Source organism: Ictidomys tridecemlineatus, chromosome 15 (genome assembly GCF_052094955.1).
Source record: "Ictidomys tridecemlineatus isolate mIctTri1 chromosome 15, mIctTri1.hap1, whole genome shotgun sequence".
Taxonomy (NCBI): Eukaryota; Metazoa; Chordata; class Mammalia; order Rodentia; family Sciuridae; genus Ictidomys; species Ictidomys tridecemlineatus.
In genome coordinates, this window is record NC_135491.1 from 32,324,780 (window position 1) to 32,347,900 (window position 23,121).

Here is a 23,121-nt window from a genome sequence, read left to right on the forward strand (position 1 = left end):
AGAATCTGACATTGGATAAGATTCATGAAAATCTTAAGATTAAAATTTAGCAGAATTTAATGCAAGAACTTTTTTTCCTTCAATTAAAGAACCACTCCCATGTCCATATGTGAAAACATCACAGTGAATCCTACTATCATATACATTCACAAGTATGGGATCCTAACTAGAATAAAATATATTCTGTGCTTGTATAATAATATCAAATTGGATTCTACTATCATGTATAACTAAAAAGAACCAAAAAAAGAAAGAACTACTTCATTGAAGCATGGAAATAAATTTACATTTGGTGTTTTTCTGCAGGTTACTTTAGGCTTAACCACCTCACAGATTTCCACAGGGATAAATCCAACACTATCCTATACTCAACCTCAAGGAATTCCTGATACAGAAAGTCCAGTTCCAGTTATTAATCTTAAAGATGGGACAAGACTTGCAGGAGATGATGCACCGAAGAGAAAGGATTTAGAAAAATGGCTTAAGGAGCACCCAGGTTATGTGGAAGACTTAGGAGCTTTTATTCCTGTAGGTGATATATTTTAAGATCTTGGTATATATTATTTCTGTGATTTGTCAAACCCTTAATGATGAAGCACAATTTTTCATCCACTTGTGCTTGATATTTGCTCTGCTTAAGATTTAGGAAAACTAGGGGCTAGGGTTCTGGCTCAGTGCTAAAGCACTTGCCTAGCATGTGTGAGGCACTAGGTTTTTGATTTTCAGCACTGCATATAAAATAAAATAAATTAAATAAAGGTCCATCAGCAACTAAAGAAATATATATTTCTTTATAGTGTCATTTTCCACTTTCCATTCTCTATTCAACAGGTATTTAATAATAAAAATCTCTTTTGATATGAGTAGCATGTTAGAACCAATAGAAATTGAAAGGTATAAAACTTCTGAAACTTTCTCAAAGAATTTATTTTCTAATATTGATCATAGTAAAAATTTAACTCTGTCTGCCATTATATTTAACTCCTAATATCTATTATTTCTCACCACTGTATTAGAATGGTATTATTGTGACTATTTTATAGATAAAGAAATTGAACCACTGGAATTTTAAGTAAAAAGTCCAAGGCCACACAGCAAATAAAGTCCAAAATTGTACATGCTAGGCAAGTTGTCTACCACTGAGCTACATCCTAAGCTCAAAACTTCTGCTCTTAAGCTCTACTTCAGACCATAAGAGTATGACATCTGTGTCTCTGCAGATGCACAAGTTTATGTTAATTAAAGATGAGAATCTTATATTTAGTTTGCTCTCTTCTTAACCTCTGAAATACTATCTACTTATCTCATGGGCTTTCTTACTCAGAAATATTTATTTTCTGGAATTTTATTATCAGACAGTAACATACTAAATTTTGTGTCAGTATTTGTAAGATTTCTGTGTACTTTATAAGGTAAAAATATATAGTTTTATCCTATATATTGTGAGCTCAACAGTCCTTTTCTATTTGCCTCCCTTATGAAGATCAAATGGATAACTGAAATGAAGTTTTCTGCTACCTCAACTTGGGAGGCTGAGATAGGAGGATCTTGAGTTCAAAGCCAGACTCAGCAATTTATCAAAGGTGCTAAGCAACTCAGTGAGACCCTGTTGGTCAAAGTTGCTTAGGCCCTCCCAAGCTGCTGGGATTACAGGCGTATGCCACTACACCTGGCAAATTGAGCAATTTCAAAGTGGATATTGTAATTCAGAAAACAATGAGAATCATCATTTTAATGCTGTAATTTCATAACATGTTAAAAAAATCATTGCAAGACTATGAGTATACCTCAATTCCAGCAGCTCAGAGGCTAAAGCAAGAAAACCACAAGCTCAAGACCAGGGTCAGCAACTTTGACAAGACTCTGCCTCAAAATTAAAAAAAAAAAAAGGTCTGGTAAAGTGCTCTGGATTCAATGGTTCAATTCCCAATATAGTCAGAGAGGCACAGAGGAAGAGAAAGAGAGAGGTGGAAGTAGGAAGAGAAGAGAGGAAGGAGTGAGAGGGAGAGAAGGAAAAAAATTAATGTATTCAGCCAACAAATTTTTATTGAGTGACTACTATGTGCCAATTACAATTTTAGTGATTGAAAATATAAGAGTGAACAACATGAAGTTTTTCTTCTTGTGGTACTTATATTCTAGTCTATGAAGGATTTCCATACCTTTATCTTAATCACTGTAAGAGTTTTTGTTAATATTCTCAATTTTGTATCCACTTATCATTTTCATTGCAAATACAGTTTTTACCATAATGTTTTATGTAACTTTTTAATTAAGACTTAAAAACATGTTTTTAAAAGGTAGCATTTATGTCAGGGTGTGGAGGTATACACCCATAATCTCAGCTGCTTGGGAGGCTGAGGCAGGAAGTTCAAGCCCAGCCTTGGCGACTTAGTATGACCCTGTCTCAAAATAAAATTAAAACAGGTCAGGGATGCTGCTTCATGGTAGAGCATCTCTGGATTCAATTTCCAGTTACTCCTCCCCCCACACATACACCCCAGACACAAAGGCAGCATTTGTTCCACTGAAGAATAAAAGATATGCCGAGCATGGTAGTACAAGCCTGAAATCTCAGCAGCTTGGAAGACTGAGACAGGATGATCATAAATTCATGGCCAGCTTCAGCCATTTAGCAAGGTCCTAAGCAATTGTTGGGACTTTGTCAAAAAATAAAGAACAAAAATGGCTGAGTGTGTGGCTCAGTGGTAAATTGCCCCTGGGTTAAACATCCAGTACAAAAAAAAAAAAATAGAAGAATAGAAGATATAACTAAATAATTATTGTTCTGTCCATGGGTACAGATACAGGAACAATTGAGAACAGTACTGGCAAAAGATAAGAAATCAAACTGTTATCTGATACATAAAAAATGAACAAGAAGGCATTGACCAGGTTACACAAAAGGAACATGTAGGCATTTTAGAAGTTATAAAGAGAGTTACAAGGTGATGTGACTGTAAGACATACTCAGAAATCAGTGACTAGTCTGATATTTCAGCATATGTGAAAGAGTGAGTGCAGTGATAGTAAATGAATAAAAAATGTGAGTTGAATAGTATCTAGGCTGTGGTGGGACTGAAGAATTTGATCATTTGTTTCTTGGAATGTTATGATTGGTTAGAAATAATTACAAACATCAAGGCCTGCTTTTGTCAACAGTTGTAGAGATAAGTAGCATGATTTGAAGAGAAGAGATTTAATATTATTGGATATGGTTTTTTGCTTTGCTTTGTTTTGCAGTGCTAAGGATTGAAACTCCCATGGTAGGCATGTTCTACCACTAAGCTATACTTCCAGGCCTGTGAATATTCGTTCATAATCTGTCTCTTCCACTTACTAGTTGTATCCCCTTGAGGAAGACAACCTCTCTGAGCCTTACTATCCCTTTTGTAAGATAAGAATACCTTTTAATATTGTGAGAATTACATGACACGAGGAAAATAATTAGTGAGATGAAGAAAAATGAAAGTTACTAGCAGAGATTATAAATTGTCAGAGCACTGCGAAAGTCTGGAACATTTCTCCCAGAACATGTCAGGAAGGAGAAAATTTAACAGATGAAAAAGTAAATAACTACAATTTAGAGGAAACCACTCCACCATCATTGGTAACCTCTTCATGTATAACTGTCCAGGTGTTCTGTAGTTTTTGAGGGCATTTAAGGAAAAAACTAACAAAATCCTGCTCATTTCAAGAGCCAATAGAAGGCCCCTGTTTTAAAGTGTGAATTACTAAAAGATAGATGCTTCCACATCATAGGATTAAATTTGAATCAGTTCAATTGCAATATTTTGAATAGTTTTGCAGAAGTACACACTTTAAAGATGTTTCTTTATCTGTTTTAGAGAGTGCAGCTTCATGAGGGAAGACCCAAACAAAAAAGGCATCGTTGCAGAAACCCCAATAAACTTGATGTTAATACTCTCACTGGAGAAGAACGTGTTCAGCTGATTAACAGAAGAAATGCCAGAAAGGTATTTATGTATTTGTGGTTAATCTTTAACATTGATTTAAATATGTAAAACTTCTCTTAGAACACCAATTCATTATGCATTATTTTGTAACAAAACCTGGAAATGTATTTAATTTATCAGATTTGTGGGAGGTAATAATTTTATATAACTTATATTTAAGTCCTGTATCAATGACTGAGCTATTAAATGAAATAAGCAAGCTTCTCAACATATATGTATCTAAGCAGTGCCGTTGCATGTGGCTGTGCCCTACACAAGGACACTACACCTAAGGCATTGGTTCACCTCACGAGGCAATTTTGCTCCTTCATGGCACATTTGGTAGAATCTGGAGGCTTTACTAGGAATTGAACCCAGAGGCTCTTAATCACTGAGCCACATTCCCAGATCCCCAGATCTCCAACCCTTTTTTATATTTTATTTACAGACAGGGTGTTTCTGAGTTGCATAGGGCCTCGCTAAGTTGCTGAGTCTGGCTTTGTAATCCTCCTGCTTCAGCCTCCTGAGCCACTGGGATTATAGGTGTATACCACTTCATCCAGTTGCAGACATCTTTTATAACCATGAATGAGCAGAGTGGTGAGCAGGAGAGAGGGTGCTACTTGAGTCTAGTTGAGTAGAAGTCAGTTAACCCAGATGCTGCTAATCTTTCTGTGGGACTTAGGACAACCCCACAATACCAATCCAAAATGTCTATTGTGCAAGGGTTGAAAAAAATCTGATCTAAGGAAGAGACACATGGACAGATGTGTCTTTACTTGATAAAGTAAATAATACAAGATTTCTGACACCCTTTTATAAATGTAGCTTTGACATACTATTTTTTATTCTGATAAGTAAGTGATAAACTAAGAAAGAAAACATGGTCTGAGAGTAAGAACACCAACTTTCTAGTATTGTTCTATACACCAACTCTTTAAAATTAATGCCAGTTTTTCCTCTAGTTTTGGAGTTCATTTAGCTTTTGTTAGTATTTTACAGTAATAACATAGATGTGTTAGAGAAAGAATAAGGTGAATATTTAGTAGCATTTTAATCGTGCACTTGCATATATTTGTGACAAATCTTTGCTGTAATTGAATTTGTCTTAACTTTTTTTTCTTCTTTTGTCTTAGCCAATTTTAAGATGAAACAATTGTTACTTGTAGGTTTAATAATAAACATTTAAATTTTATTTTTAATTGTTGTATCTTCATGTGGCTCCTGTTCATTTTCCTTAATTTGTAAAGTTCTTTATTGTCTTGAGCCTGTGAGGTATAGGCTTTGCTTGATAAATTACTGAGGAAAAGAATCTCTTTACTAAATCCCCAAGAGGACTTCCAATTTAAATTGAGGCTTAATGAACATTAATGAAAAAAAGAGAATGCAAAATAAATTGCACAGACTAAGAATATAAGGATGCTAGATAAGGACACTTATAGGTAATATAGCTGACTACATCAAATCCTGTCTATATCCTATCAAGGATGTATGTATGTACACATGTGTTAGGGATGTTACTCAGTGGAAAAGCACTTGCCTATCATGCACAAGGCCCTGAGTTTCATCCCCAGAACCACAAAAAAAAAAGAGAAAAGAAAAAAGAGATATAGTATATATTAACTCAAAAGGGTATGGAAAAGGAATTAAGAAGTATCTTTAGAATTCAAAGGGACATTAAATTGGTAGGTTCAAATCATTTATCCAAATGTAATTTTTATGTGTTTTTTTTTTTTTTTTTTTTTTTTTTTGCAGTGCTAGGGATCAAACTTAGGGCTTCATGCATGCCAGACAAATGCTATACCACTGAGCCACATCTCAAGCCCCCAAATAAAATATTAATTTAAGTCTCAAAATACTTGGTCTCAGGGCTGGGGATGTGGCTCAAGTGGTAGTGCACTCGCCTGGATTCGATTCTCAAAACCACATAAAAATAAAATAAAGATATTGTGTCCACCTAAAACTAAAAATAAATATTTAAAAAAATACTTGGTCTCAATGTTAGGCTAATTATTATATGTATTGTTTTTTATCTTTTTAAATTTACTTATGACTTTTCACAAAAGATATATATCATTTCATGCTCTTAGTGTTAATTTATATCATAAGTAAATAAGAGTATAGGTTTTTGAGATCTCAGTTTGAATTCTATCATAAACATTACTACCTGGCTTTAGACAAATTATATAACTTTTCCTTCATTAGGAAAATATAAGTAATACTTTGCCAAAAGGAAGTTGTAAGAACTAAAATATATATAAAGTCCTTAGCATAATATTATCATATAATAATAATTTTTATTATATGCTAGATAGTATTCTAATACACTTGAATGAAGTCCAGGTGTGGTGGTGCATGCCTACAATCCCAGTGACTCAGGAGGCTGAGGCAGGAGGATTAATGTTCAATGCCAGCCTCAGAGACTTAGTGAGGCCCTCAGCAACTTGGCAAAACTCTGCTTCAAAACTGAAAATAAAAAAGGCTAGAGATGTAGCTCAGTGATTGAATTCCTCTTGGTTAACTCCTCAGTACTGGGGTCAGAGAGAGCCATAAGGGAAGTCTTATTATTATTCTCATTTTACAGATGAGGAAACTGAGGCTCAAAAGAGATTTACTGATTTGTTCAAGTTCCTATAACTGTTAAGTCTGACTAGAGGCTATACTCTTATCCAGGTTGTACTACCCAACCAGCACAGTAAATGATAGTTCTTCATTTTCCTATTCTTGTTATTCCACTTAAAACATTTAAAATTTACATGATCGCACATTTATATAGTATATAAATAATCCATATAGTTTGTTGTAGTCCTTTTAAATATAAAGATTGTTGAAGATGGTTAAAAATATATATATATTTCAAAGAAATAAACTCTGTACAGTACAAAATAAAAATAATATAAAAGAAATAGTTTTATATTCAATAATGTGCTAAGTATCTAACAATCTGTTTTTCATTTACAGGTTGGAGGTGCATTTGCTCCCCCTTTGAAAGACTTATGTAGATTCCTAAAAGAAAATTCAGAATATGGAGTAGCTCCTGAATGGGGAGATGTTGTTAAGCAATCTGTGAGTATTTCACAAATGCTAACTCCTCTCATTAGTTAGATGCCATTTAATTGTTATTATGTTAATTACATAGTCATATAATATATTTAATTATATAATTAAAAGTGTACACACACAGTGTTTGTTTGTTTAGGTAATGGGGCTTGAACCCAGAAGTTCTGTGCCATTGAGCCACATCCCATGTCTCACTAAATTGTTGAGACTGGCCTTGAACTTGCAAGCCTCCTGTCTCGGCCTTTTAAGTCGCTGGGTTTACATGCATTCACCACTACACCCAGCCATTTAATGATATCTTAGACTTTCAATTAAGAATTAATAAAATATTCTATAAACATGTAATGAGGGGTTAGGGCTATGGCTCAGTGGTAGAGCACTTGCCTAGAATATTCGAGGCACTGGGTTCAATTCTCAGCACCACATATAAATAAATAAATAAAGATCCATCAACATCTTAAAATATATATATATATTTAAAAAATCAAAAAACATGTGATGATAATTTTTTTTTGAGTACTGGGGATTAAATGCAGGGGTGTCCTACCACTGAACTACATCCCTAGTCCTTTTCTTTTTAATATTTTAGTTGTAAATGAGCACAATACCTTTATTTTATTTATTTTTATATGGTTCTGAGGATCGAACCCAGTGACTCACGTGTATTAGCCAAGCGCTCTTACCACTGAGCTACAACCCCAGCCCCCCAGCCCTTTTTATTTTTTATTTTGAGCCAGTCTTGCCAAGTTGCCCAGTGTCATCTTAAAGTTATGATCTTTCTGCCTCAGCCTCCTAATATTAGTTCATATTTGTTATTTTCCACAACATGTCGCAAATTTTCCAGATATTTACTGATAGAATGCAGAACCAAGCTGGGTACAATGATACATATCTTTAATTCCAGCTAATGGGGAAGTAGAGGCAGAAGAATCACAAGTTTGCAGCCAGCCTGTGCAGCTTAACAAGACCCCCTCTCAAAATTTTAAAACTATAAAAAGGTTGGCAAGGTGTGAAGTCCTGGGTTTAGTCCCCACTATTACAAAATTTTTTTTAAAAAAAAAGAATCCAGAACCAATATATAATGGTTTGTTTTTATTTTAAGCACTGTTTGAACAATTTTATTAAAATAATAGTTGGATATGTGGGCAAAGAAATATATATAATGATACTTGCCAGATAGAGTAGTACAAACCCATAATCTCAGGGACTCAGTAGTCTGAGACAGGTGTATTGCATGTTTGAGGCAACTTATTGAGAGCCTAAAAACAAAAAGGGTTGTGGATGTAGCTCAGCGGTAGAGTGCCCTTGGGTTCAATCCACATTACACATACACACACACACACAAATACACAAATAAAATATTCATCATGGTATAATAGTTTCTAAAGAATTGGGAATAAACTTGTGGTCCATCCAAATATTGGAAAACTGTGCAACTTATTTAAAAATTGTATCTTAGAAGAACATCTGATGACGAGAGAAATCATTCACGGTATATTAAATGTGATAATAGTTAACATCTTGGAGTAGTAAAGCTTCCCAACCATTTGGTAAATGGCAATGAAATAATAGTTATTATTTCTACAGGTCTATAGGTGTCCAACTGAAAAGGGAAGCCTATAAATCTAAGTACAATTAGATTTTTATTTTTTATCTTAGAAGGGAAGCTGGGGAGAATTGTAGAATGTGTTGTTAAGTGCAAAAGGTAATGAGAAATGCATCCTGAAATGTTAGCAGTAGTTACCTCTGAATGTGATGTTATTAATGATATTTTTTCTTTGTATTTATTGTCATGATTCTGTAGTGAATCCTAATGTAAAAAGAAGACAATAAATTGGTCTAGCTATGGATATAACTCCAGAAATAGAATGTTTGCCTGGTATGTTCAAGGTCCTGCGTTCAGTGCCCAGGACCAAATGAATGAATAAGTTCATCAATTCAAAACAAAATTAATGAATATTCCTGTCTTACACTGTGTTGTATACCTGTGATTCTAGCTACTTGGAATAAGATGGAGGATGGCAAGGTCAAGGCTAGCCTTGAAATCTTAGCGAGACCCTGTCTCACATTAAAAATAAAAAAGGCTCAGTGGTAAACCACCCCTAGGTTAATCCCCATTATCACAAAAGGAAAAAAAAAATTAGTCCCATTAGTTTTTCCTTAAACCCTACTATTTAGAGCTACACTGTTGCAGATGGTTATCCACTATGCTTATGTGGCTATTGTTGAGCACTTGAAATTTGGCTGGTATTGTGTTTTGTTTTGTTCTGTTTGGTACCAGGAATTGAACCCAAGGGTACCTAACCTCTGAGCTACTCCCAGCCTTTTTAATTTTTTATTATGAAACAGGGTCTTGCTAAATAGCTTAGTTGCTGGGGCTGGCTTTGAACTTGCTAGCCTCCTGCCTCAGCTTCCCAAATTGCCGGGATTATAGGCAGGCGCCACCACGCCTGCTGGTTTTGGTTTTGAAAACTTCATTCAGAAAAAAAGAATGTAAAATACCTTAAGTTTTACAGATTACATATGGAAGTGATAATATTTTGGTTATGTTTTAAATAGATTATCTTAAAGTTAATATCACAAATTTCAATTTTGCCATTAGTAGTGTGTCAACTAGAAAATTTTAAATTACATATATGGCTTGCATTATATTTCTATTAGACAGTGCTGGTACAATAGTTCTAAACTAAAACTTCTAAGACTTGTGTGTTCCAGAAAATCATGGAAGAATTTATGTGAAAGCAACATAGATTCTCCATTGTTCTGCACTTGATGATTCCCAATGTACAGGTTCTACTGCTGTCCTGGCCCAAGTGATCTTTCCTCCTTTTGACTACCTTTTTCAGCTTCATTCTTATCTTCCTTATTACAAAGTAACTGTTAGTGAAATTCAAATGATACATCTCACTTTAACTTACTTCCCTTATCCTTATTGTTCTTTTAGATTACAAGGGGGCCACTCCTTTGGTCTTCTAAAACAAGTGGTAATGGGAAACATGTAAGAGTTATGAGAATATCTGTGAAAAAGTTTCTTTGGATCATATTGTTTTCTGTTCTACAAACTTCATGCCTTACAGTAGGGAAGAAACTAAAGGCATCTTTCTGTTCTCTTTTTCTGTGGTAAACTCAGAAATGAAAGAGCTGTTTCAATCCATAATTTATAATAGCAAAAAAAATAGATTATCTCTTCTATAATTGATTTTTTCATGTCAATACAGAATAAGTATAAATCATTATTTTAATAGGCTACTTATAGAGGCTAATTGCTATTGATTTTATTTTCATATAGCTATTATTAACAAATTGTTATTGAATTATTAATGAATACATATTTCCTCCAGGGGTTTCTTCCAGAAAGTATGTATGAACGTATTCTCACTGGTCCAGTGGTGAGAGAGGAAGTAAGCAGGCGAGGGAGACGCCCTAAAAGTGGAATTGCAAAGGCCACAGCAGCAACAGCTGCAACTGCCACCAATGTTTCAGGCAATCCTTTGTTAACAAATGGATTACTTCCAGGTGTGGATCTCACAACTCTTCAGGCCTTACAACAAAATCTACAGAACTTGCAATCACTGCAAGTAACTGCAGGGCTAATGGGAATGCCTGCTGGCCTTTCTTCTGGAGGAGAAGCTAAAAACATGGCTGCTATGTTCCCCATGCTGCTATCAGGAATGGCGGGATTACCAAATCTGTTGGGCATGGGAGGACTCCTTACAAAGCCTGCAGATTCTGGGGCAGAAGAGAAAAAGGGAAATGACTCTAAGGAGCAAGAAGGAAAAAAAGAAAGGACAGAGAGCCAAAGTTCAGAGAATGGTGGAGAAAACTCTGTGTCAAGTTCTCCTTCAACTTCCTCAACCGCTGCATTAAATACAGCTGCAGCTGCCAACCCGTTAGCTCTTAACCCACTATTACTATCTAATATACTTTATCCAGGGATGCTTCTCACTCCAGGCCTTAATCTTCATATTCCAACTTTGTCCCAGTCCAATACTTTTGATGTACAGAAAAGCAAAAACAGTGACTTAGGCTCATCTAAGTCTGTAGAAGTAAAGGAAGAAGATTCCAGAGGTAAAGATCAGGAAGACAAACGGGGAACTGAACCAAGTCCTCTCAATGAAAACAGCACAGATGATGGTTCAGAGAAAGCTGATGCTTCATCTGGATCTGATAGTACATCATCATCATCCGAGGATTCAGATTCTAGTAATGAAGACTGATTCCCAGACTCTGCACTTAAATTATGAACTAATTTTGAGTTTTTTCTTTAATTTTAATTGTAAATATCCCAGTGTTGAGTGCATCAATAACTTACTGACCGAACATTTCAGTTATTTGTTTAGAAGTGCAAACTGCTTTCAGAGACGTTTTGCATGTAATATTTCTTAAGATTCATAAGTTTCTGAACTCGTATGTACTATCAAATACATAAACGTATAAAATTACAACAAAAGGCATTATAATTTTGTTGGGGGTTAATTTTATGAAAATTATGCTCAATAAGAGTTGTATATTTAATATATTTGCAGTGAACACAGAATACTTTATGCATATTACTGATTTAATTTGAATATAGTTTTACAGCCTCCTTGACACCTATAATTTACAGATCAAAACTCAGCAATAATTTGGGCAGCTAATGAATGTCATGAAAGCTGTAGAATCTACATCACCATCCATTGCTTTAATTACATGAAAATGCTCTAGTGTTGTGATGCACTGCTGATGTTTCCAATTCAGGTACAAGTATGTTTAAAGAAGAAATAAGTTTCCCAATTAGCCAATTTAACTGGCTACCTGTTACCTCAGCTGAGTTAGTTTAGGAAGTTTACATTCGTTTCTAATTCTGTACTTGTTTTCAGGGGTTTTTTAAACACATCCTATATATCATGTTAATCTGACAAGGAATATGACTTGCTTTTTGCTGAGCTTAACTTGGAAATCAGTAAAATAAGTCATAAAATAATCCTGTGTCATGTGATTTTGGCACCCTATAGACATAGATTTAACTTTTCAAAGTTTGGCCTCCTATTAGAAATAATTATGTCTCAGATGAGTAATGTCTGTTTCCAGGGTTCAGAAAAAGCAGACTCATGAAATGCCACTGAAAAGAACTTTCAACACAGCATACTTCATGTAAAAGAAAATGTTTGTTTGCTTTATTTGTGTAGATTTCTTTTTGTGTTTTATGTCATGGAAATATTCCGAAATAGCAGATAATAGTGGTGAAGTAATAATGCAGATAGCCTAAGTTCATTTTAAGTTTGTAGGTGTAAGCAGACTAAATATTGCCCAGAATCAGTGTTGGGTTATCAGTTTATATTAAATATACTGAGCTGCCCATTTTGCAAGCGCACTTTGAATAATCTCAAAAAGATGTACAAGTTATACCTATGAACCACAAAAATGAAGCCCAAGGCTTTTGTTCAATTTCTTAGAATCCTTTACCATGTAAAATTTGTCTGATATTTAATTTGTGATTCAATTTCTCCTACTAAAGCTGCTATTATTCTGACAAGGTAGAGGTCCAGGTTCACCTTCATATACATTGTAAACAATTAGAACTGAATTGAACATAAAAATATTTACATCCTAAGGAGAGAGAAATGTTTGCATTTTTCTGGTACCCAAATAAGTCAGTAATAAAGTTTGTAAGGGTATAAATAAAGGGAAGGGAAGTACCCCAGTTCTCTCCTACAGAAAAAAAAAAAAACTTACTATTTTGATAGAACTGTTGTTTTGTCATGAAGTAAGCAATTGTATTAGGTTTTCCAAGACCTTTGCCAGTAAATTATGTTTCTGTATGTAAAATAACTAACCCCTTATTAGAGAGACAGTGTTATATGTATTTACAAAATTATATAAGTTCCATTGGGATTATATTGATTTTTGTATTTTCCCAAAATAGTTTTTTGAATTGATAGTCCTTTATGCAATGTCTTAGCAATAGTCACTCTTATGCCCATCCAGGAGAAGTGGGTAGTAATTCTTCATCATGGAAATGCTATATTACATATTTAGTATCTTCCCTTTGCAGTATTGCACTTTTGTTTAACTAGAATACACCTTTGAGATAGCCAAAGTTTTTCAAACACAATTAACTTAGTTTGCCAGTGGAGTATTTCAACACCATCCATATTTCCCTTGCCTCCTCTAGTTCTACCCACATGATCTTTATTCCTTTCTTTCCCCAGATTAAAAAAAGGAACAAATCCCTAGATCTTGTCAACTAAAACCTAATTTATATCAAATCTATGAGATAAAGTATTTTCCTAATTATGGTCAAATGAATTTGATTAACATCTTAGTGATTCTCTTTGTATGTAATAAGGCAATTACAGTTTTCACAGCATTAAAGCTAATGTTAACTTTAACATTCTCTTGGGTTTCAGGACATTTCTATGTAATATTGATTAGGGGGGGGGAGTTCTCCAGCTATCAGCTAAGGAAAAAAAACACATGCAAATATGATTGTGTTAAGTTAAGGGTTATAAGGAAAAAATCAGTAGAATTACATAATACTAAAGTTGCAGTTGAAAGGATATCCAAGTATGTGTTGGTAGTTACTAAAGAAGTATAGCTGGTATTGCCTTGTATTTATAGCCCTTGTTTCAGGTTTCATGATTCAAGTCTTAGTCCAAGTTTTCTTTTGGACATTTGCAATATTTACCAGTTGTGTTTTGTGTAGTCTGAATTTGCTTTCTGTAGTTGAGCAAACGTCTTAAAAAGTCATTTGTAATTTATTAAATTACTTTCTATGATGTTCTATAGAGCAAATGGAAGTTTAATTATTTTTTATTAAACATATTCTTTGACTACCCATGATGTCAGTCTCTGTACATGACAGTACTTTTTAAACTGAGTTTGATATGATTTATCTTATTCCAGTTATGAAAGAAGCCATATTATGAAAGAAAGTTATACTTTAGAGGAATTTTTAAGAGACAGAAATTTGCTATAACTATATCCCCAACAGCATCATAAATGTTTCCAGTTTTTCATTTTGATTTAATTGTTGGCCCAGTGATACTGATGTTTGCAAGAAAAAGGTTTCACTTCTTTTTTAGAACTTAAGTTTTCTTCCCTTGGATCTTTAGAAATTCCAGAAAGACTCCAAGAGAAACTTTTAATTTTTTTACTAGTATTATTATTTCTTATTTTTTATCTTGAGACAGTGTCTTACTAAGTTGCTGAGGCCAGCCTTGAACTTGTGATCCTCCTGCCTCAGAAAAAGCACAAAAATTCAGAAAAGCACAGAACTCTCAAGTAGCTAGGATTACCAGTGTGCATCACCTCACCCAGCTGCAATGTGAGTTTTAATACATGCTATTGGTTCCTACAGATAACATTTATTTATGTACTCAAAAATGAACACTGGATTTAAATGTGCTTCTTTTTTTAAATATTCATCCCTATTAGGTTAATTCCTTGAACTGAAAATACTTCCTCTTTATTTTTTTCTTAATTCTAGGGATTGAACCTAGGGCTGCTTAACCACGGAGACACAACCCCAACCCTTTATATTTTTTTAAATTTTGAGACCAGGTCCTGCTAAGTTGTTAAGGTTGACTTTGAATTTGCAGTCCTCCTGCCTCAGCCTCCTAAGCCTCTGGGATTATAGGCATGCACCACGGCTTCCTCTATTTTCATGGATTTTGCTATGCTGCCAAGTTTATGGTAAAGGTATTAGTAGTAATTTTTACTATCATTAGCAGCATACACTTTGTCCTTACTAATACTGTGAATTTTTTTTAATAATCTTTGCCAAACAATAGGCATAAATAATTTTGATTTTTAAAATAGTATTCTTTTTCTTAGTTAAAATGATATAAATAGATAATTTATTTTTTTTGTTTATATATTAGCTATGATTTTAATAAGAATGAAGTTTCTGGGCGAGGTGGCACACACCTGTAATCCCAGTGGCTTGGAAGGCTAAGACAAGAAAATCACAAATTCAAAGCAAGACTCAGCAAAAAACAAGGTGCTAGGCAACTCAGTGAGACCTTTCTCTAAATAAAATACAAAATAGGGCTGGGGATGTGGCTCAGTGATTGAGTACCCCTGAGTTCAATCCCCAGTACCACAAAGGAAAAAAAAATGAAGCTATATGCATACCATTTTCATAACCTACCCTCTTCATTTAGATACCAAGGCATGAAATATATTCATATCTCAAGACTGTACAACTGAGTTAAGATTGTAAGATTTTACCATTTTATACTCCAACAACAAACATTATAATTTTTTAAAAGTCTTTGTCAGGGTTGGGGATGTGGCTCAAGCAGCTCGCCTGGCATGTGTGCGGCCCGGGTTGGATCCTCATCACCACATACAAACAAAGATGTTGTGTCCGCTGAAAACTAAAAAATAAATATTAAAAATTCATTCTCTCTCTCTCTCTCTCTCTCTCTCTCTCTCTCTCTCTCTCTCTCTCTCTCTCTCTCTCTCTTTAAAAAAAAGTCTTTATCGGGCTGGGGATGTGGCTCAAGCGGTAGCGCGCTCGCCTGGCATGCGTGCGGCCTGGGTTCAATCCTCAGCACCACATACCAACAAAGATGTTGTGTCCGCCGAGAACTAAAAAATAAATATTAAAAATTCTCTCTCTCTCTCTCTCCCTCTCTCACTCTCTCTTAAAAAAAAAAAGTTAAAATTTTTTTTAAAAAAAAGTCTTTATCAATGGTAAAAAGAAATTTTAAATTTGTTTCTTTAATTATTAGTAACTTTAAAGTAACTTTTCATATCTTTCCATAAGCCAGTTGCATTTCTTCTGTCATGGATTTCTTCTACCATGCATTGTTATATGCGGTAAATATTTTTCCCAGTTTGCCTATTTTTGTTGTTATTTTGTTGCTAGGGATTGAACCCAGGTCCTTGCACATACTAAGCATACACTATACCACTGAGCTACATACTCCCAACCTCTGTCTTTTAATGTGCAAGGTTTTTGGTTTGGTTTGGTTTTTTCTTTTGTCAGAGATGCAGAAAAGGAGATTCTCACTTTGTTGTCCTGGCTGGAACTCCTAGACTCAACTGGTTTTTCTGTCTTGGCCTCCTAAGTGCTGAAACAATAGGTACTCCTGACCACACAGCTTTAGTGTGTGAGTTTTAAATTTTATGTGGATATCTTTTATGTGGATATATCTACAATCTTTTCTGGTTTGTTTTGTTTTATTGTTTTTTGGTACTAGAGATTGAATCCAGGGGCACTTTACCACTAAGCTATATCCCCAGCCCTTTCTATTTTTTATTTTGAGACAGGATCTCACAAAGTTGCTGAAGCTGACCTCAAACTTTCAGTCCTCCTGCCTCAGCCTGCTAAGTCACTGGGATTACAGGCATGTGCCACAGCACCCAGCCCTGGTTTGTATTCTTTATATTTTGTCCATAGGAAAATCTTTTCACTCTCAAGTTATATACATATTTTATTCTTTAAAAGTATTTAATGTCTTTGTTGATTGAAATTTATTTTGGCAACATATACTGTAAAATAGAAATTATAATTTTAATTTTTTTCAAATAGTGCCCTATCATTATTTAGTATACAATATCTCCACTGATTTACATGCTGCCATTTATCATAATCTAAAGAAAGAAAGGGCTGGAGATATAGCTCATTGGTTGAGCACTTCTGAGTTCAGTCCCCAGTACCAAAAATATAAATAAATAAATAAATAAATAAATACTGGAGTCTGGAGTGGCTATACTAAATATCAGATGTACTTTAAATCAAATAGTTGCCGCATGGTGGTGGCACACACGTATAATCCCAGTGGTTCAGGAGACTGAGGCAAGAAGTTGGAGAGTTCAAAGCCAGTCACAGGAACTTATTGAGGCACTAAGCAACTCAGTGAGACTTTGTTTCTAAATAAAATATAAAAAAGGACTAGGGATATTGCACAGAGGTTAAGTGCCACTGGATTCAATACCTGGTACAAAAAAATTACTAAGATAAACATTTTATAATAAAAGGGTCAATCTATCATGCAGGAACATATAACAACTATAAGCATGTAGACACCTAACAACAGAGATGCAAAATACCTGAAGCAAAAATCAACTCAATTGAAAGAAATCTACAATGAAACAGGAATAGTTGCAGGCTTTAGTATCCTACTTGCCACAAAGCACAGAGCAACAAGGCAAAGAAAACAATATTTGAACAACACTATAAATCACTTACACCTGTATGATCTATCTATTGAACACAACACTGTGGAATAAGATTCTTATAAAGCACACATTGCACATTCTCTAGGATAGGCCATTATGGTAGGCTATAAGGCAAGCATCAGATTTGGAAAAGTTTTCCAAGTATTCCTGCTTCCAGTTCTAAGCTTTGAAATTCATGAATATGTGGAAATTAAAAAACATACTCCTAAATAATGGTTCAAAGAAGAATCTCAAGAGAAATTAGAAAATGAGATAAATGAAAACATAACATACTAAAATGTGAGATCCTCCTGCCTCAGCCTCCTGAGTCACTGGAATTATAGGCATGTGCCATTGTACCTGGCTTTTCTGAGACATTTCCATCAGCACTGAACATAAGTTATTCCTCCTGTGTTAATACAATAGCTAGTGCAAACAACCAAACAAAACTCAAGATCTTGTCACATCCTCTCCAGCTCAGCCTTTTGTTCTACTCAGGCCTTAAGATGATTGGATAAGCCTACTCACATTTTGGAGAGCAATCTTCTTTACTCAGATTCCTCTGGTTTTGTAAACCTGATCTAAAACACTCTCACAGATTAATGTTTGATTAAATTTCTGGGATCTATGGCTCAGCCAAGTTGACACATAAAATTAACCACAACTTGTATGTTGACAAGAAACTAGATGCAGGGAGATCAGATAGGTGGGAATTGGATAATTGATGAGAGGAAGGTGAAAGCTGGCCATATTTTGAATAGTTTGAAGACTGAGATGACAAATTACAGTTGGAATGCATGTAGGATATAAAAGAAAGGAATCAAAGATGACTCAAATTTTTGGTCTTAAACTGGAAGAAAAATGTCACCATTTCCTGATAAGGAGGAACAAGTAGAGGTGAGAGCTTGGCAACAAAATTTGCTGAATGTTTTTTTTATTCTGCTTTGTATATCATACAAACCATGTTTAAAAACTGGAGTGGCTATTCTAATATCAGATAAATATACATTAAGCCAAAAAGTTACTAGAAATAAATGTTTTATGATAAAAATTTCAATCTCTCAAGAAAGTATAACAGTTATACTTGAAGTCTGTTGTATACGGGGAAATGACCTGGGTGTCCCCAAGGGAATAGTGAAAGGATGGGTGACAGTGAGGAAAAGAGATTTCATTCTGGCTGAGGTAACCTGGACAGAAACAAAGGTTGAGGAAACCAGTTGTACTGGCATGGTAGATTTTGCCTCAAGAGCACTGGGTCTCACAGCATTCAGCCATGGCCCAGAAGTGAGACTGGGTTTAGGTCTGCCAAACATCTAACAGTGCCACACACTGTTCTCAGTGCTGGGGAGCGAGGAATGTGACTAGCTTCCTTAACTTAAAATCATAAGTGGCTTCTGACCACCTTTAGAACCAAATCCAACATCTTCACCAGGCCGCTGACTTCACCTCTATCCATACATTGTGTCATTCCCCCCACCTCTCTTTTTTTGCACTTATATCACATTCCCATTTCTTCAACTCCTTGGAACACCTGTTCTTTTTCTGATTGAGGAGTTTGCATAGCTTTTTTCTCAACCTAAAATTAATTCCCGCCCCCTTGCTTTACCTAAGACTTTCAGATTTATCCTCAGGAAAAATAAGGAGAAGAAAGAGACGCCTTAGTCTACCCCAAACACCCAGTCACCTCCAGCCCACCCCTGCTCCTTGTACCTTGCTCTGTCTTTCTCTGTCAGCATGCATGTACAGTTCAGGTCTTCTGTAATGCTCTCCAGATTTCTCTTTTATAATATATTCATACTTACCTATTCTTGTTCTAGGTCTGTTTCCTCATTGAATAACAAGCTCTATGGGAGCAAGAACTGTGCTTTTCTCATTTACTATAATATTGTATGGCAAGGTACTCAAAATGCACCAGACACTTACTAACATACGTTGATTGAATTGAAAAAAAAAGTTTTTATGATACTGGGGATTGAACCCAAGGCCTCTTGCCTTCTAAGCAAGCACTCTACCACTGAGCTATATCCCCAGCACTTTTTAAAATTATTTCATCTTGAGGCAGTCTTGCTAAATTGCCCAACCTGGCCTGGAACTCCTTGGCAGGCTCACTGGATAAATGAATGAATGGATGCTATTTTTCTTTTTTTATTTTTGGTTTCTGAGGATTGAAACCATGGGCACTTTACCACTGAGCCACATCCCCAGCCCTTTCAATTTTTTATTTTGAGACAGGGTCTTGCTAAATTGCTGTGGCTGACCTTGAACTTGCAATCTTCCTGTTTCGACCTCCCAAGAACTTGGATGATAGGTGCTAGCAAACTGCCATATTTTGAATGTGTCCCCTAATGTTCATGTATTGGAAACTCAACCTCCAAATTCATATGTTAACTGTATTTGGAGGTGGGATCCTAAGGAAGTAAGTAGGATTAGGTGAGGTCCTGAAGATGGTTTCCCCATTATGGCATTAGTGGATTTATAAGATGAGGAACAGATTCCTGAAATGCACGTTTTCTCTGATGCCACCACATTTCCCTTCATGGTGATGCAGCAAGAAGTCCCTCATCAGAGACAGAGCAGATGCCTGTGCCACATGCTTGGACTTCCTACCCTCTAACACTGTGAGCCAAACAAACTCCTATTCTTTCTTTATAAATTATTTGGACTCAGCTATTTTGTTATAGCAAGAGAAAATGGACTACATCAATGATAATCAGACCCCAAGAACCAAGCCTCTTAAACTCAGTTATTAATGTTCAGACCTCTACTCAAGGCTCATGGCCTATTTTTTTTAACCTCAAAAGTTTAAGGTTTAATATGAGTAAAATGCACATGTTTACAATTTGGTATTTACACCCAATATTTCAAGAAATCTCCAATTATAGAAATCTACAGGCCTGGTAGGTATAAAATTGTTTTTCTTTCATTGTTCAAACTCTGTCCCCTGAGGAGTGATTTGCCACTGTACTTACTGCCAACATTAAGTTCATCATTGCTCCTTTTTTTTTTTAATCAGGGATTAAACCCAGGGGCACTTAAAATAAAAATGAGACAGGGTCTCACTAAGTCACAATCTATGACATACGAGACCCCTCTGGTTCATGGGTGATATTTTTCCAAGATTCTCTCATGAATGCCTGAAACTGTGCTTAATACTGAGCCCCATTGAGCTCTGCAGCACTATAGCAATGGATGTAACCAAAACAACTATGACTGACTACTACTAGTAGTATATACTGTATGGATGCCCTGACAGGCAGGACAGTATGAGACATCATTCTACTCAGGATGACATACAATGTCATGAAACTTATGACTTGCTTATTTCTGGAACTTCCCCTTTAATATTTTTGGACTGTGATTGAGCTTGAGTAACTGAAACCATGTGTAAGGAGAAACCATGTTGGGGCCCCTACAGTGTCTTTGTTTTTGAAACCCTATAAGACTAAAACAGAGTGGTACTGCTATGTTATATGGTACAAGTATGCTAAACTTTGTAAGAAACTGCTGAATTTTTTTTCTGATAGTATAGTACTCCTAAAAGTATTATCTCCAAATCACATTGAGGGCTAGGACTTCAACACATAAATTATAATGATGGCCGGATGAGCGGGAAGACAAACATTCAGTCCATAGTATACTCTTGGGTATTTACTTAAAGAGTTATGAAAGCTTGTATTCACACAAAAACATATGGAACTGTTATAGTAGCCCTTACTCATTCATCCAAAACTGGAATCAAGCACACTGTCTTCAACTGTCAAGTGGATAAACAGTGGCACAGTCATATAATGGAATACTACTTACAGTAACAAAGAACAGATCCACTGATACATGAACCAGCTTGGATCAATCTCAAAGGCAGCATGCGAAGTTGAAAGAAGGCTGACTCAAAGGCTACATATCTATTGTAGGCATCTACATCTACATTACATTTTGTAAAAGAGACAAAACTATTTGGATGAAAAACTGATCAGTGGTTGCTAGGGGATATTTGAAGAGAAGGGGTTTAGTACACAACACTAGAAAACTTTCAGGATGATGAAAATGTTCGACATCTTGATTGTGATGTTTATTACATGACTGTATTTATCAAAATAAATAAAACTATAGCCCTAAAAAGATGAAATTTTTTGCCTGTAAATTATACCTCATGGGGCTGGGTTTGTGACTCAGTGGTAGAGTGCTCACCTAGCACATGGAGGCCTTGGGTTCAATCCTCAGCACCAAATAAAAGCAAATAAACAAAATAAAGGTATTGTGTACAACTAAATATATATATATATATATATATTTAAATTTTAAAAAAATTATACCTCATGACATAAATAAGTCGGAACTTGAAAAAATGAATCTGAATGTACATTTTTGCTAAAGGGAAATTAATAAGGGAGTTTCAAGCACAAAATATAAGAGTAAAGCTTGATGGGATAAGAAGATAATGAGTTAATGGAGAAAAAAGAATGACATAAAATTTCAATCTATAAATAATGAAGTGGGGTTGGGGTTGTGGCTCAGTGGTAGAGCGCTTGCCTACCACGTGCAAGGCCCTGGGTTCGATCCTCAGCACCACATAAAAATAAACAAATAAAACAAAGGTATTGTGTCCAACTACAATTAAAAAATAAATATATAAAAAAATTTTTTTTAATAAATAATGAAGTGAATCACATATTCTGAGTGAGAAGGTGAGACAAGAGACCTCACCAGAAACCAAATCAAGCTAGCATCCTGATCTTGGTTTTCCCAGCCTCCAGAATTGTGTGTGTGCAGGAGTGGGGATGGAAGTTCCTGTTTAATTCACTCCGTCTATAGCATATCAGTCCCCTCTGGTCTGAAGGGGATATTTTTCCAAGATTTTCTTGTGAATGCCTGAAACTGTGCTTAATACTGAGCCCCAAATAGTTTTGCAGTGCTTAGCAATGGCTATAACCAAGACAACTACTGACCAACTACTACTGGTAGTGTATACTGTATGTATGTTCTGGCAGGATGTTCATATATTTTTATCGTGGATGATAGTATCAAATTACTATGGTATTTAAAGTCCATTGGATATGTTTAAAGTTTAATAACAGTTTTGTTGTTAAAGGTTTATAGTTATGATTCTGGATGGATATTATATTCTTTGTACCTAATCCAACTTTTTTGTTTGCTTGCTTGCTTTATTGAACCCACTGAGCCACATATTCAGTCCCACTCTCACTTTTTTTTTTTTTTTGAGACAGGGCCTCACTAAGTTGGTGAGGATGGCCTTTAATTTGCAATCTTCCTGCCTCTGTCTTCTGAGTTGCTAAGATTACAGGTGTGCACCACTGTGCCCAGTTCTAATCAAACTTTTTTTTTTTTTTTTTTTTTTTGGTACCAGGGATTGAACTCAGGGACACTTAACCACTGAACCACATCACCAGCCCTTTTTGTATTTTATTTGGAGACAGGGTCTCACTGAGTTGCTTAGGGCCTTGCTAAATTGCTGAGGTTGATCTGTCAACTTTAATATATGTCAGGAGGTAATTCTTTTAGGGATATATGACTAAGAGGTTTGAAGACAACTGTGTTTTGTTGTATGAAAATATCACAGTTAGGCTTCTTTCTTTCCCTTTCTCAATCTCTCTCTCCTCCTCCTCCTCCTCCTCCTTCTCCACCTCCTCCCCCTTCCCTTTATTTTTTTCTTTTTTCAGTGCTGAGAATCAATGGTGGGTGAGTACTTAACTACTGACCTACATCTCCATTCCCGAGTTTAGCCATATTTTTAAAGGTGGGATAATGTAAAGGAGAGTTTCATTCTTAGATGACTATCATTTATATTCTTTGACATTCTGTTGGGCTATCAGATCACAACATGAAAAAGGACTTTATATACATAAAACCCAAGGCTCCAGTAATATCTATCTCAATTATCATGATCATTCACTCAACAGATTTTGTGAAGAGTCAACTGTATGCCTGGCATCATTTT

The 23,121-nt window shown here is 35.3% G+C and overlaps 1 protein-coding gene and 1 non-coding gene across 15 annotated transcripts in view; one reads left to right on the top strand and one right to left on the bottom strand.

Annotated features, from left to right (window-relative positions):
- Chd9 (chromodomain helicase DNA binding protein 9) overlaps window positions 1-13,833 on the top strand; it is a 246,550-nt gene extending 232,717 nt beyond the window's left edge. For 13 of the 14 annotated variants that reach the window (XM_040279558.2, XM_078032311.1, XM_078032310.1 and 10 more), the window contains 4 exons: window positions 307-528; window positions 3,849-3,977; window positions 6,918-7,022; window positions 10,358-13,833. In XM_040279558.2, coding sequence (XP_040135492.1) covers window positions 307-528; window positions 3,849-3,977; window positions 6,918-7,022; window positions 10,358-11,233 — 1,332 coding nt within the window. In that variant the 3' untranslated portion in view covers window positions 11,234-13,833. The remainder of the gene's footprint in view (window positions 1-306; window positions 529-3,848; window positions 3,978-6,917; window positions 7,023-10,357) is intronic. The other variant, XM_078032313.1, reaches the window with a different exon arrangement.
- Window positions 13,834-19,122: 5,289 nt separating this feature from the next.
- Window positions 19,123-19,195, bottom strand: Trnas-aga (transfer RNA serine (anticodon AGA)). The gene has a single exon. It is a non-coding gene; the product is annotated as a tRNA-Ser (tRNA).
- Window positions 19,196-23,121: the final 3,926 nt, after the last annotated feature.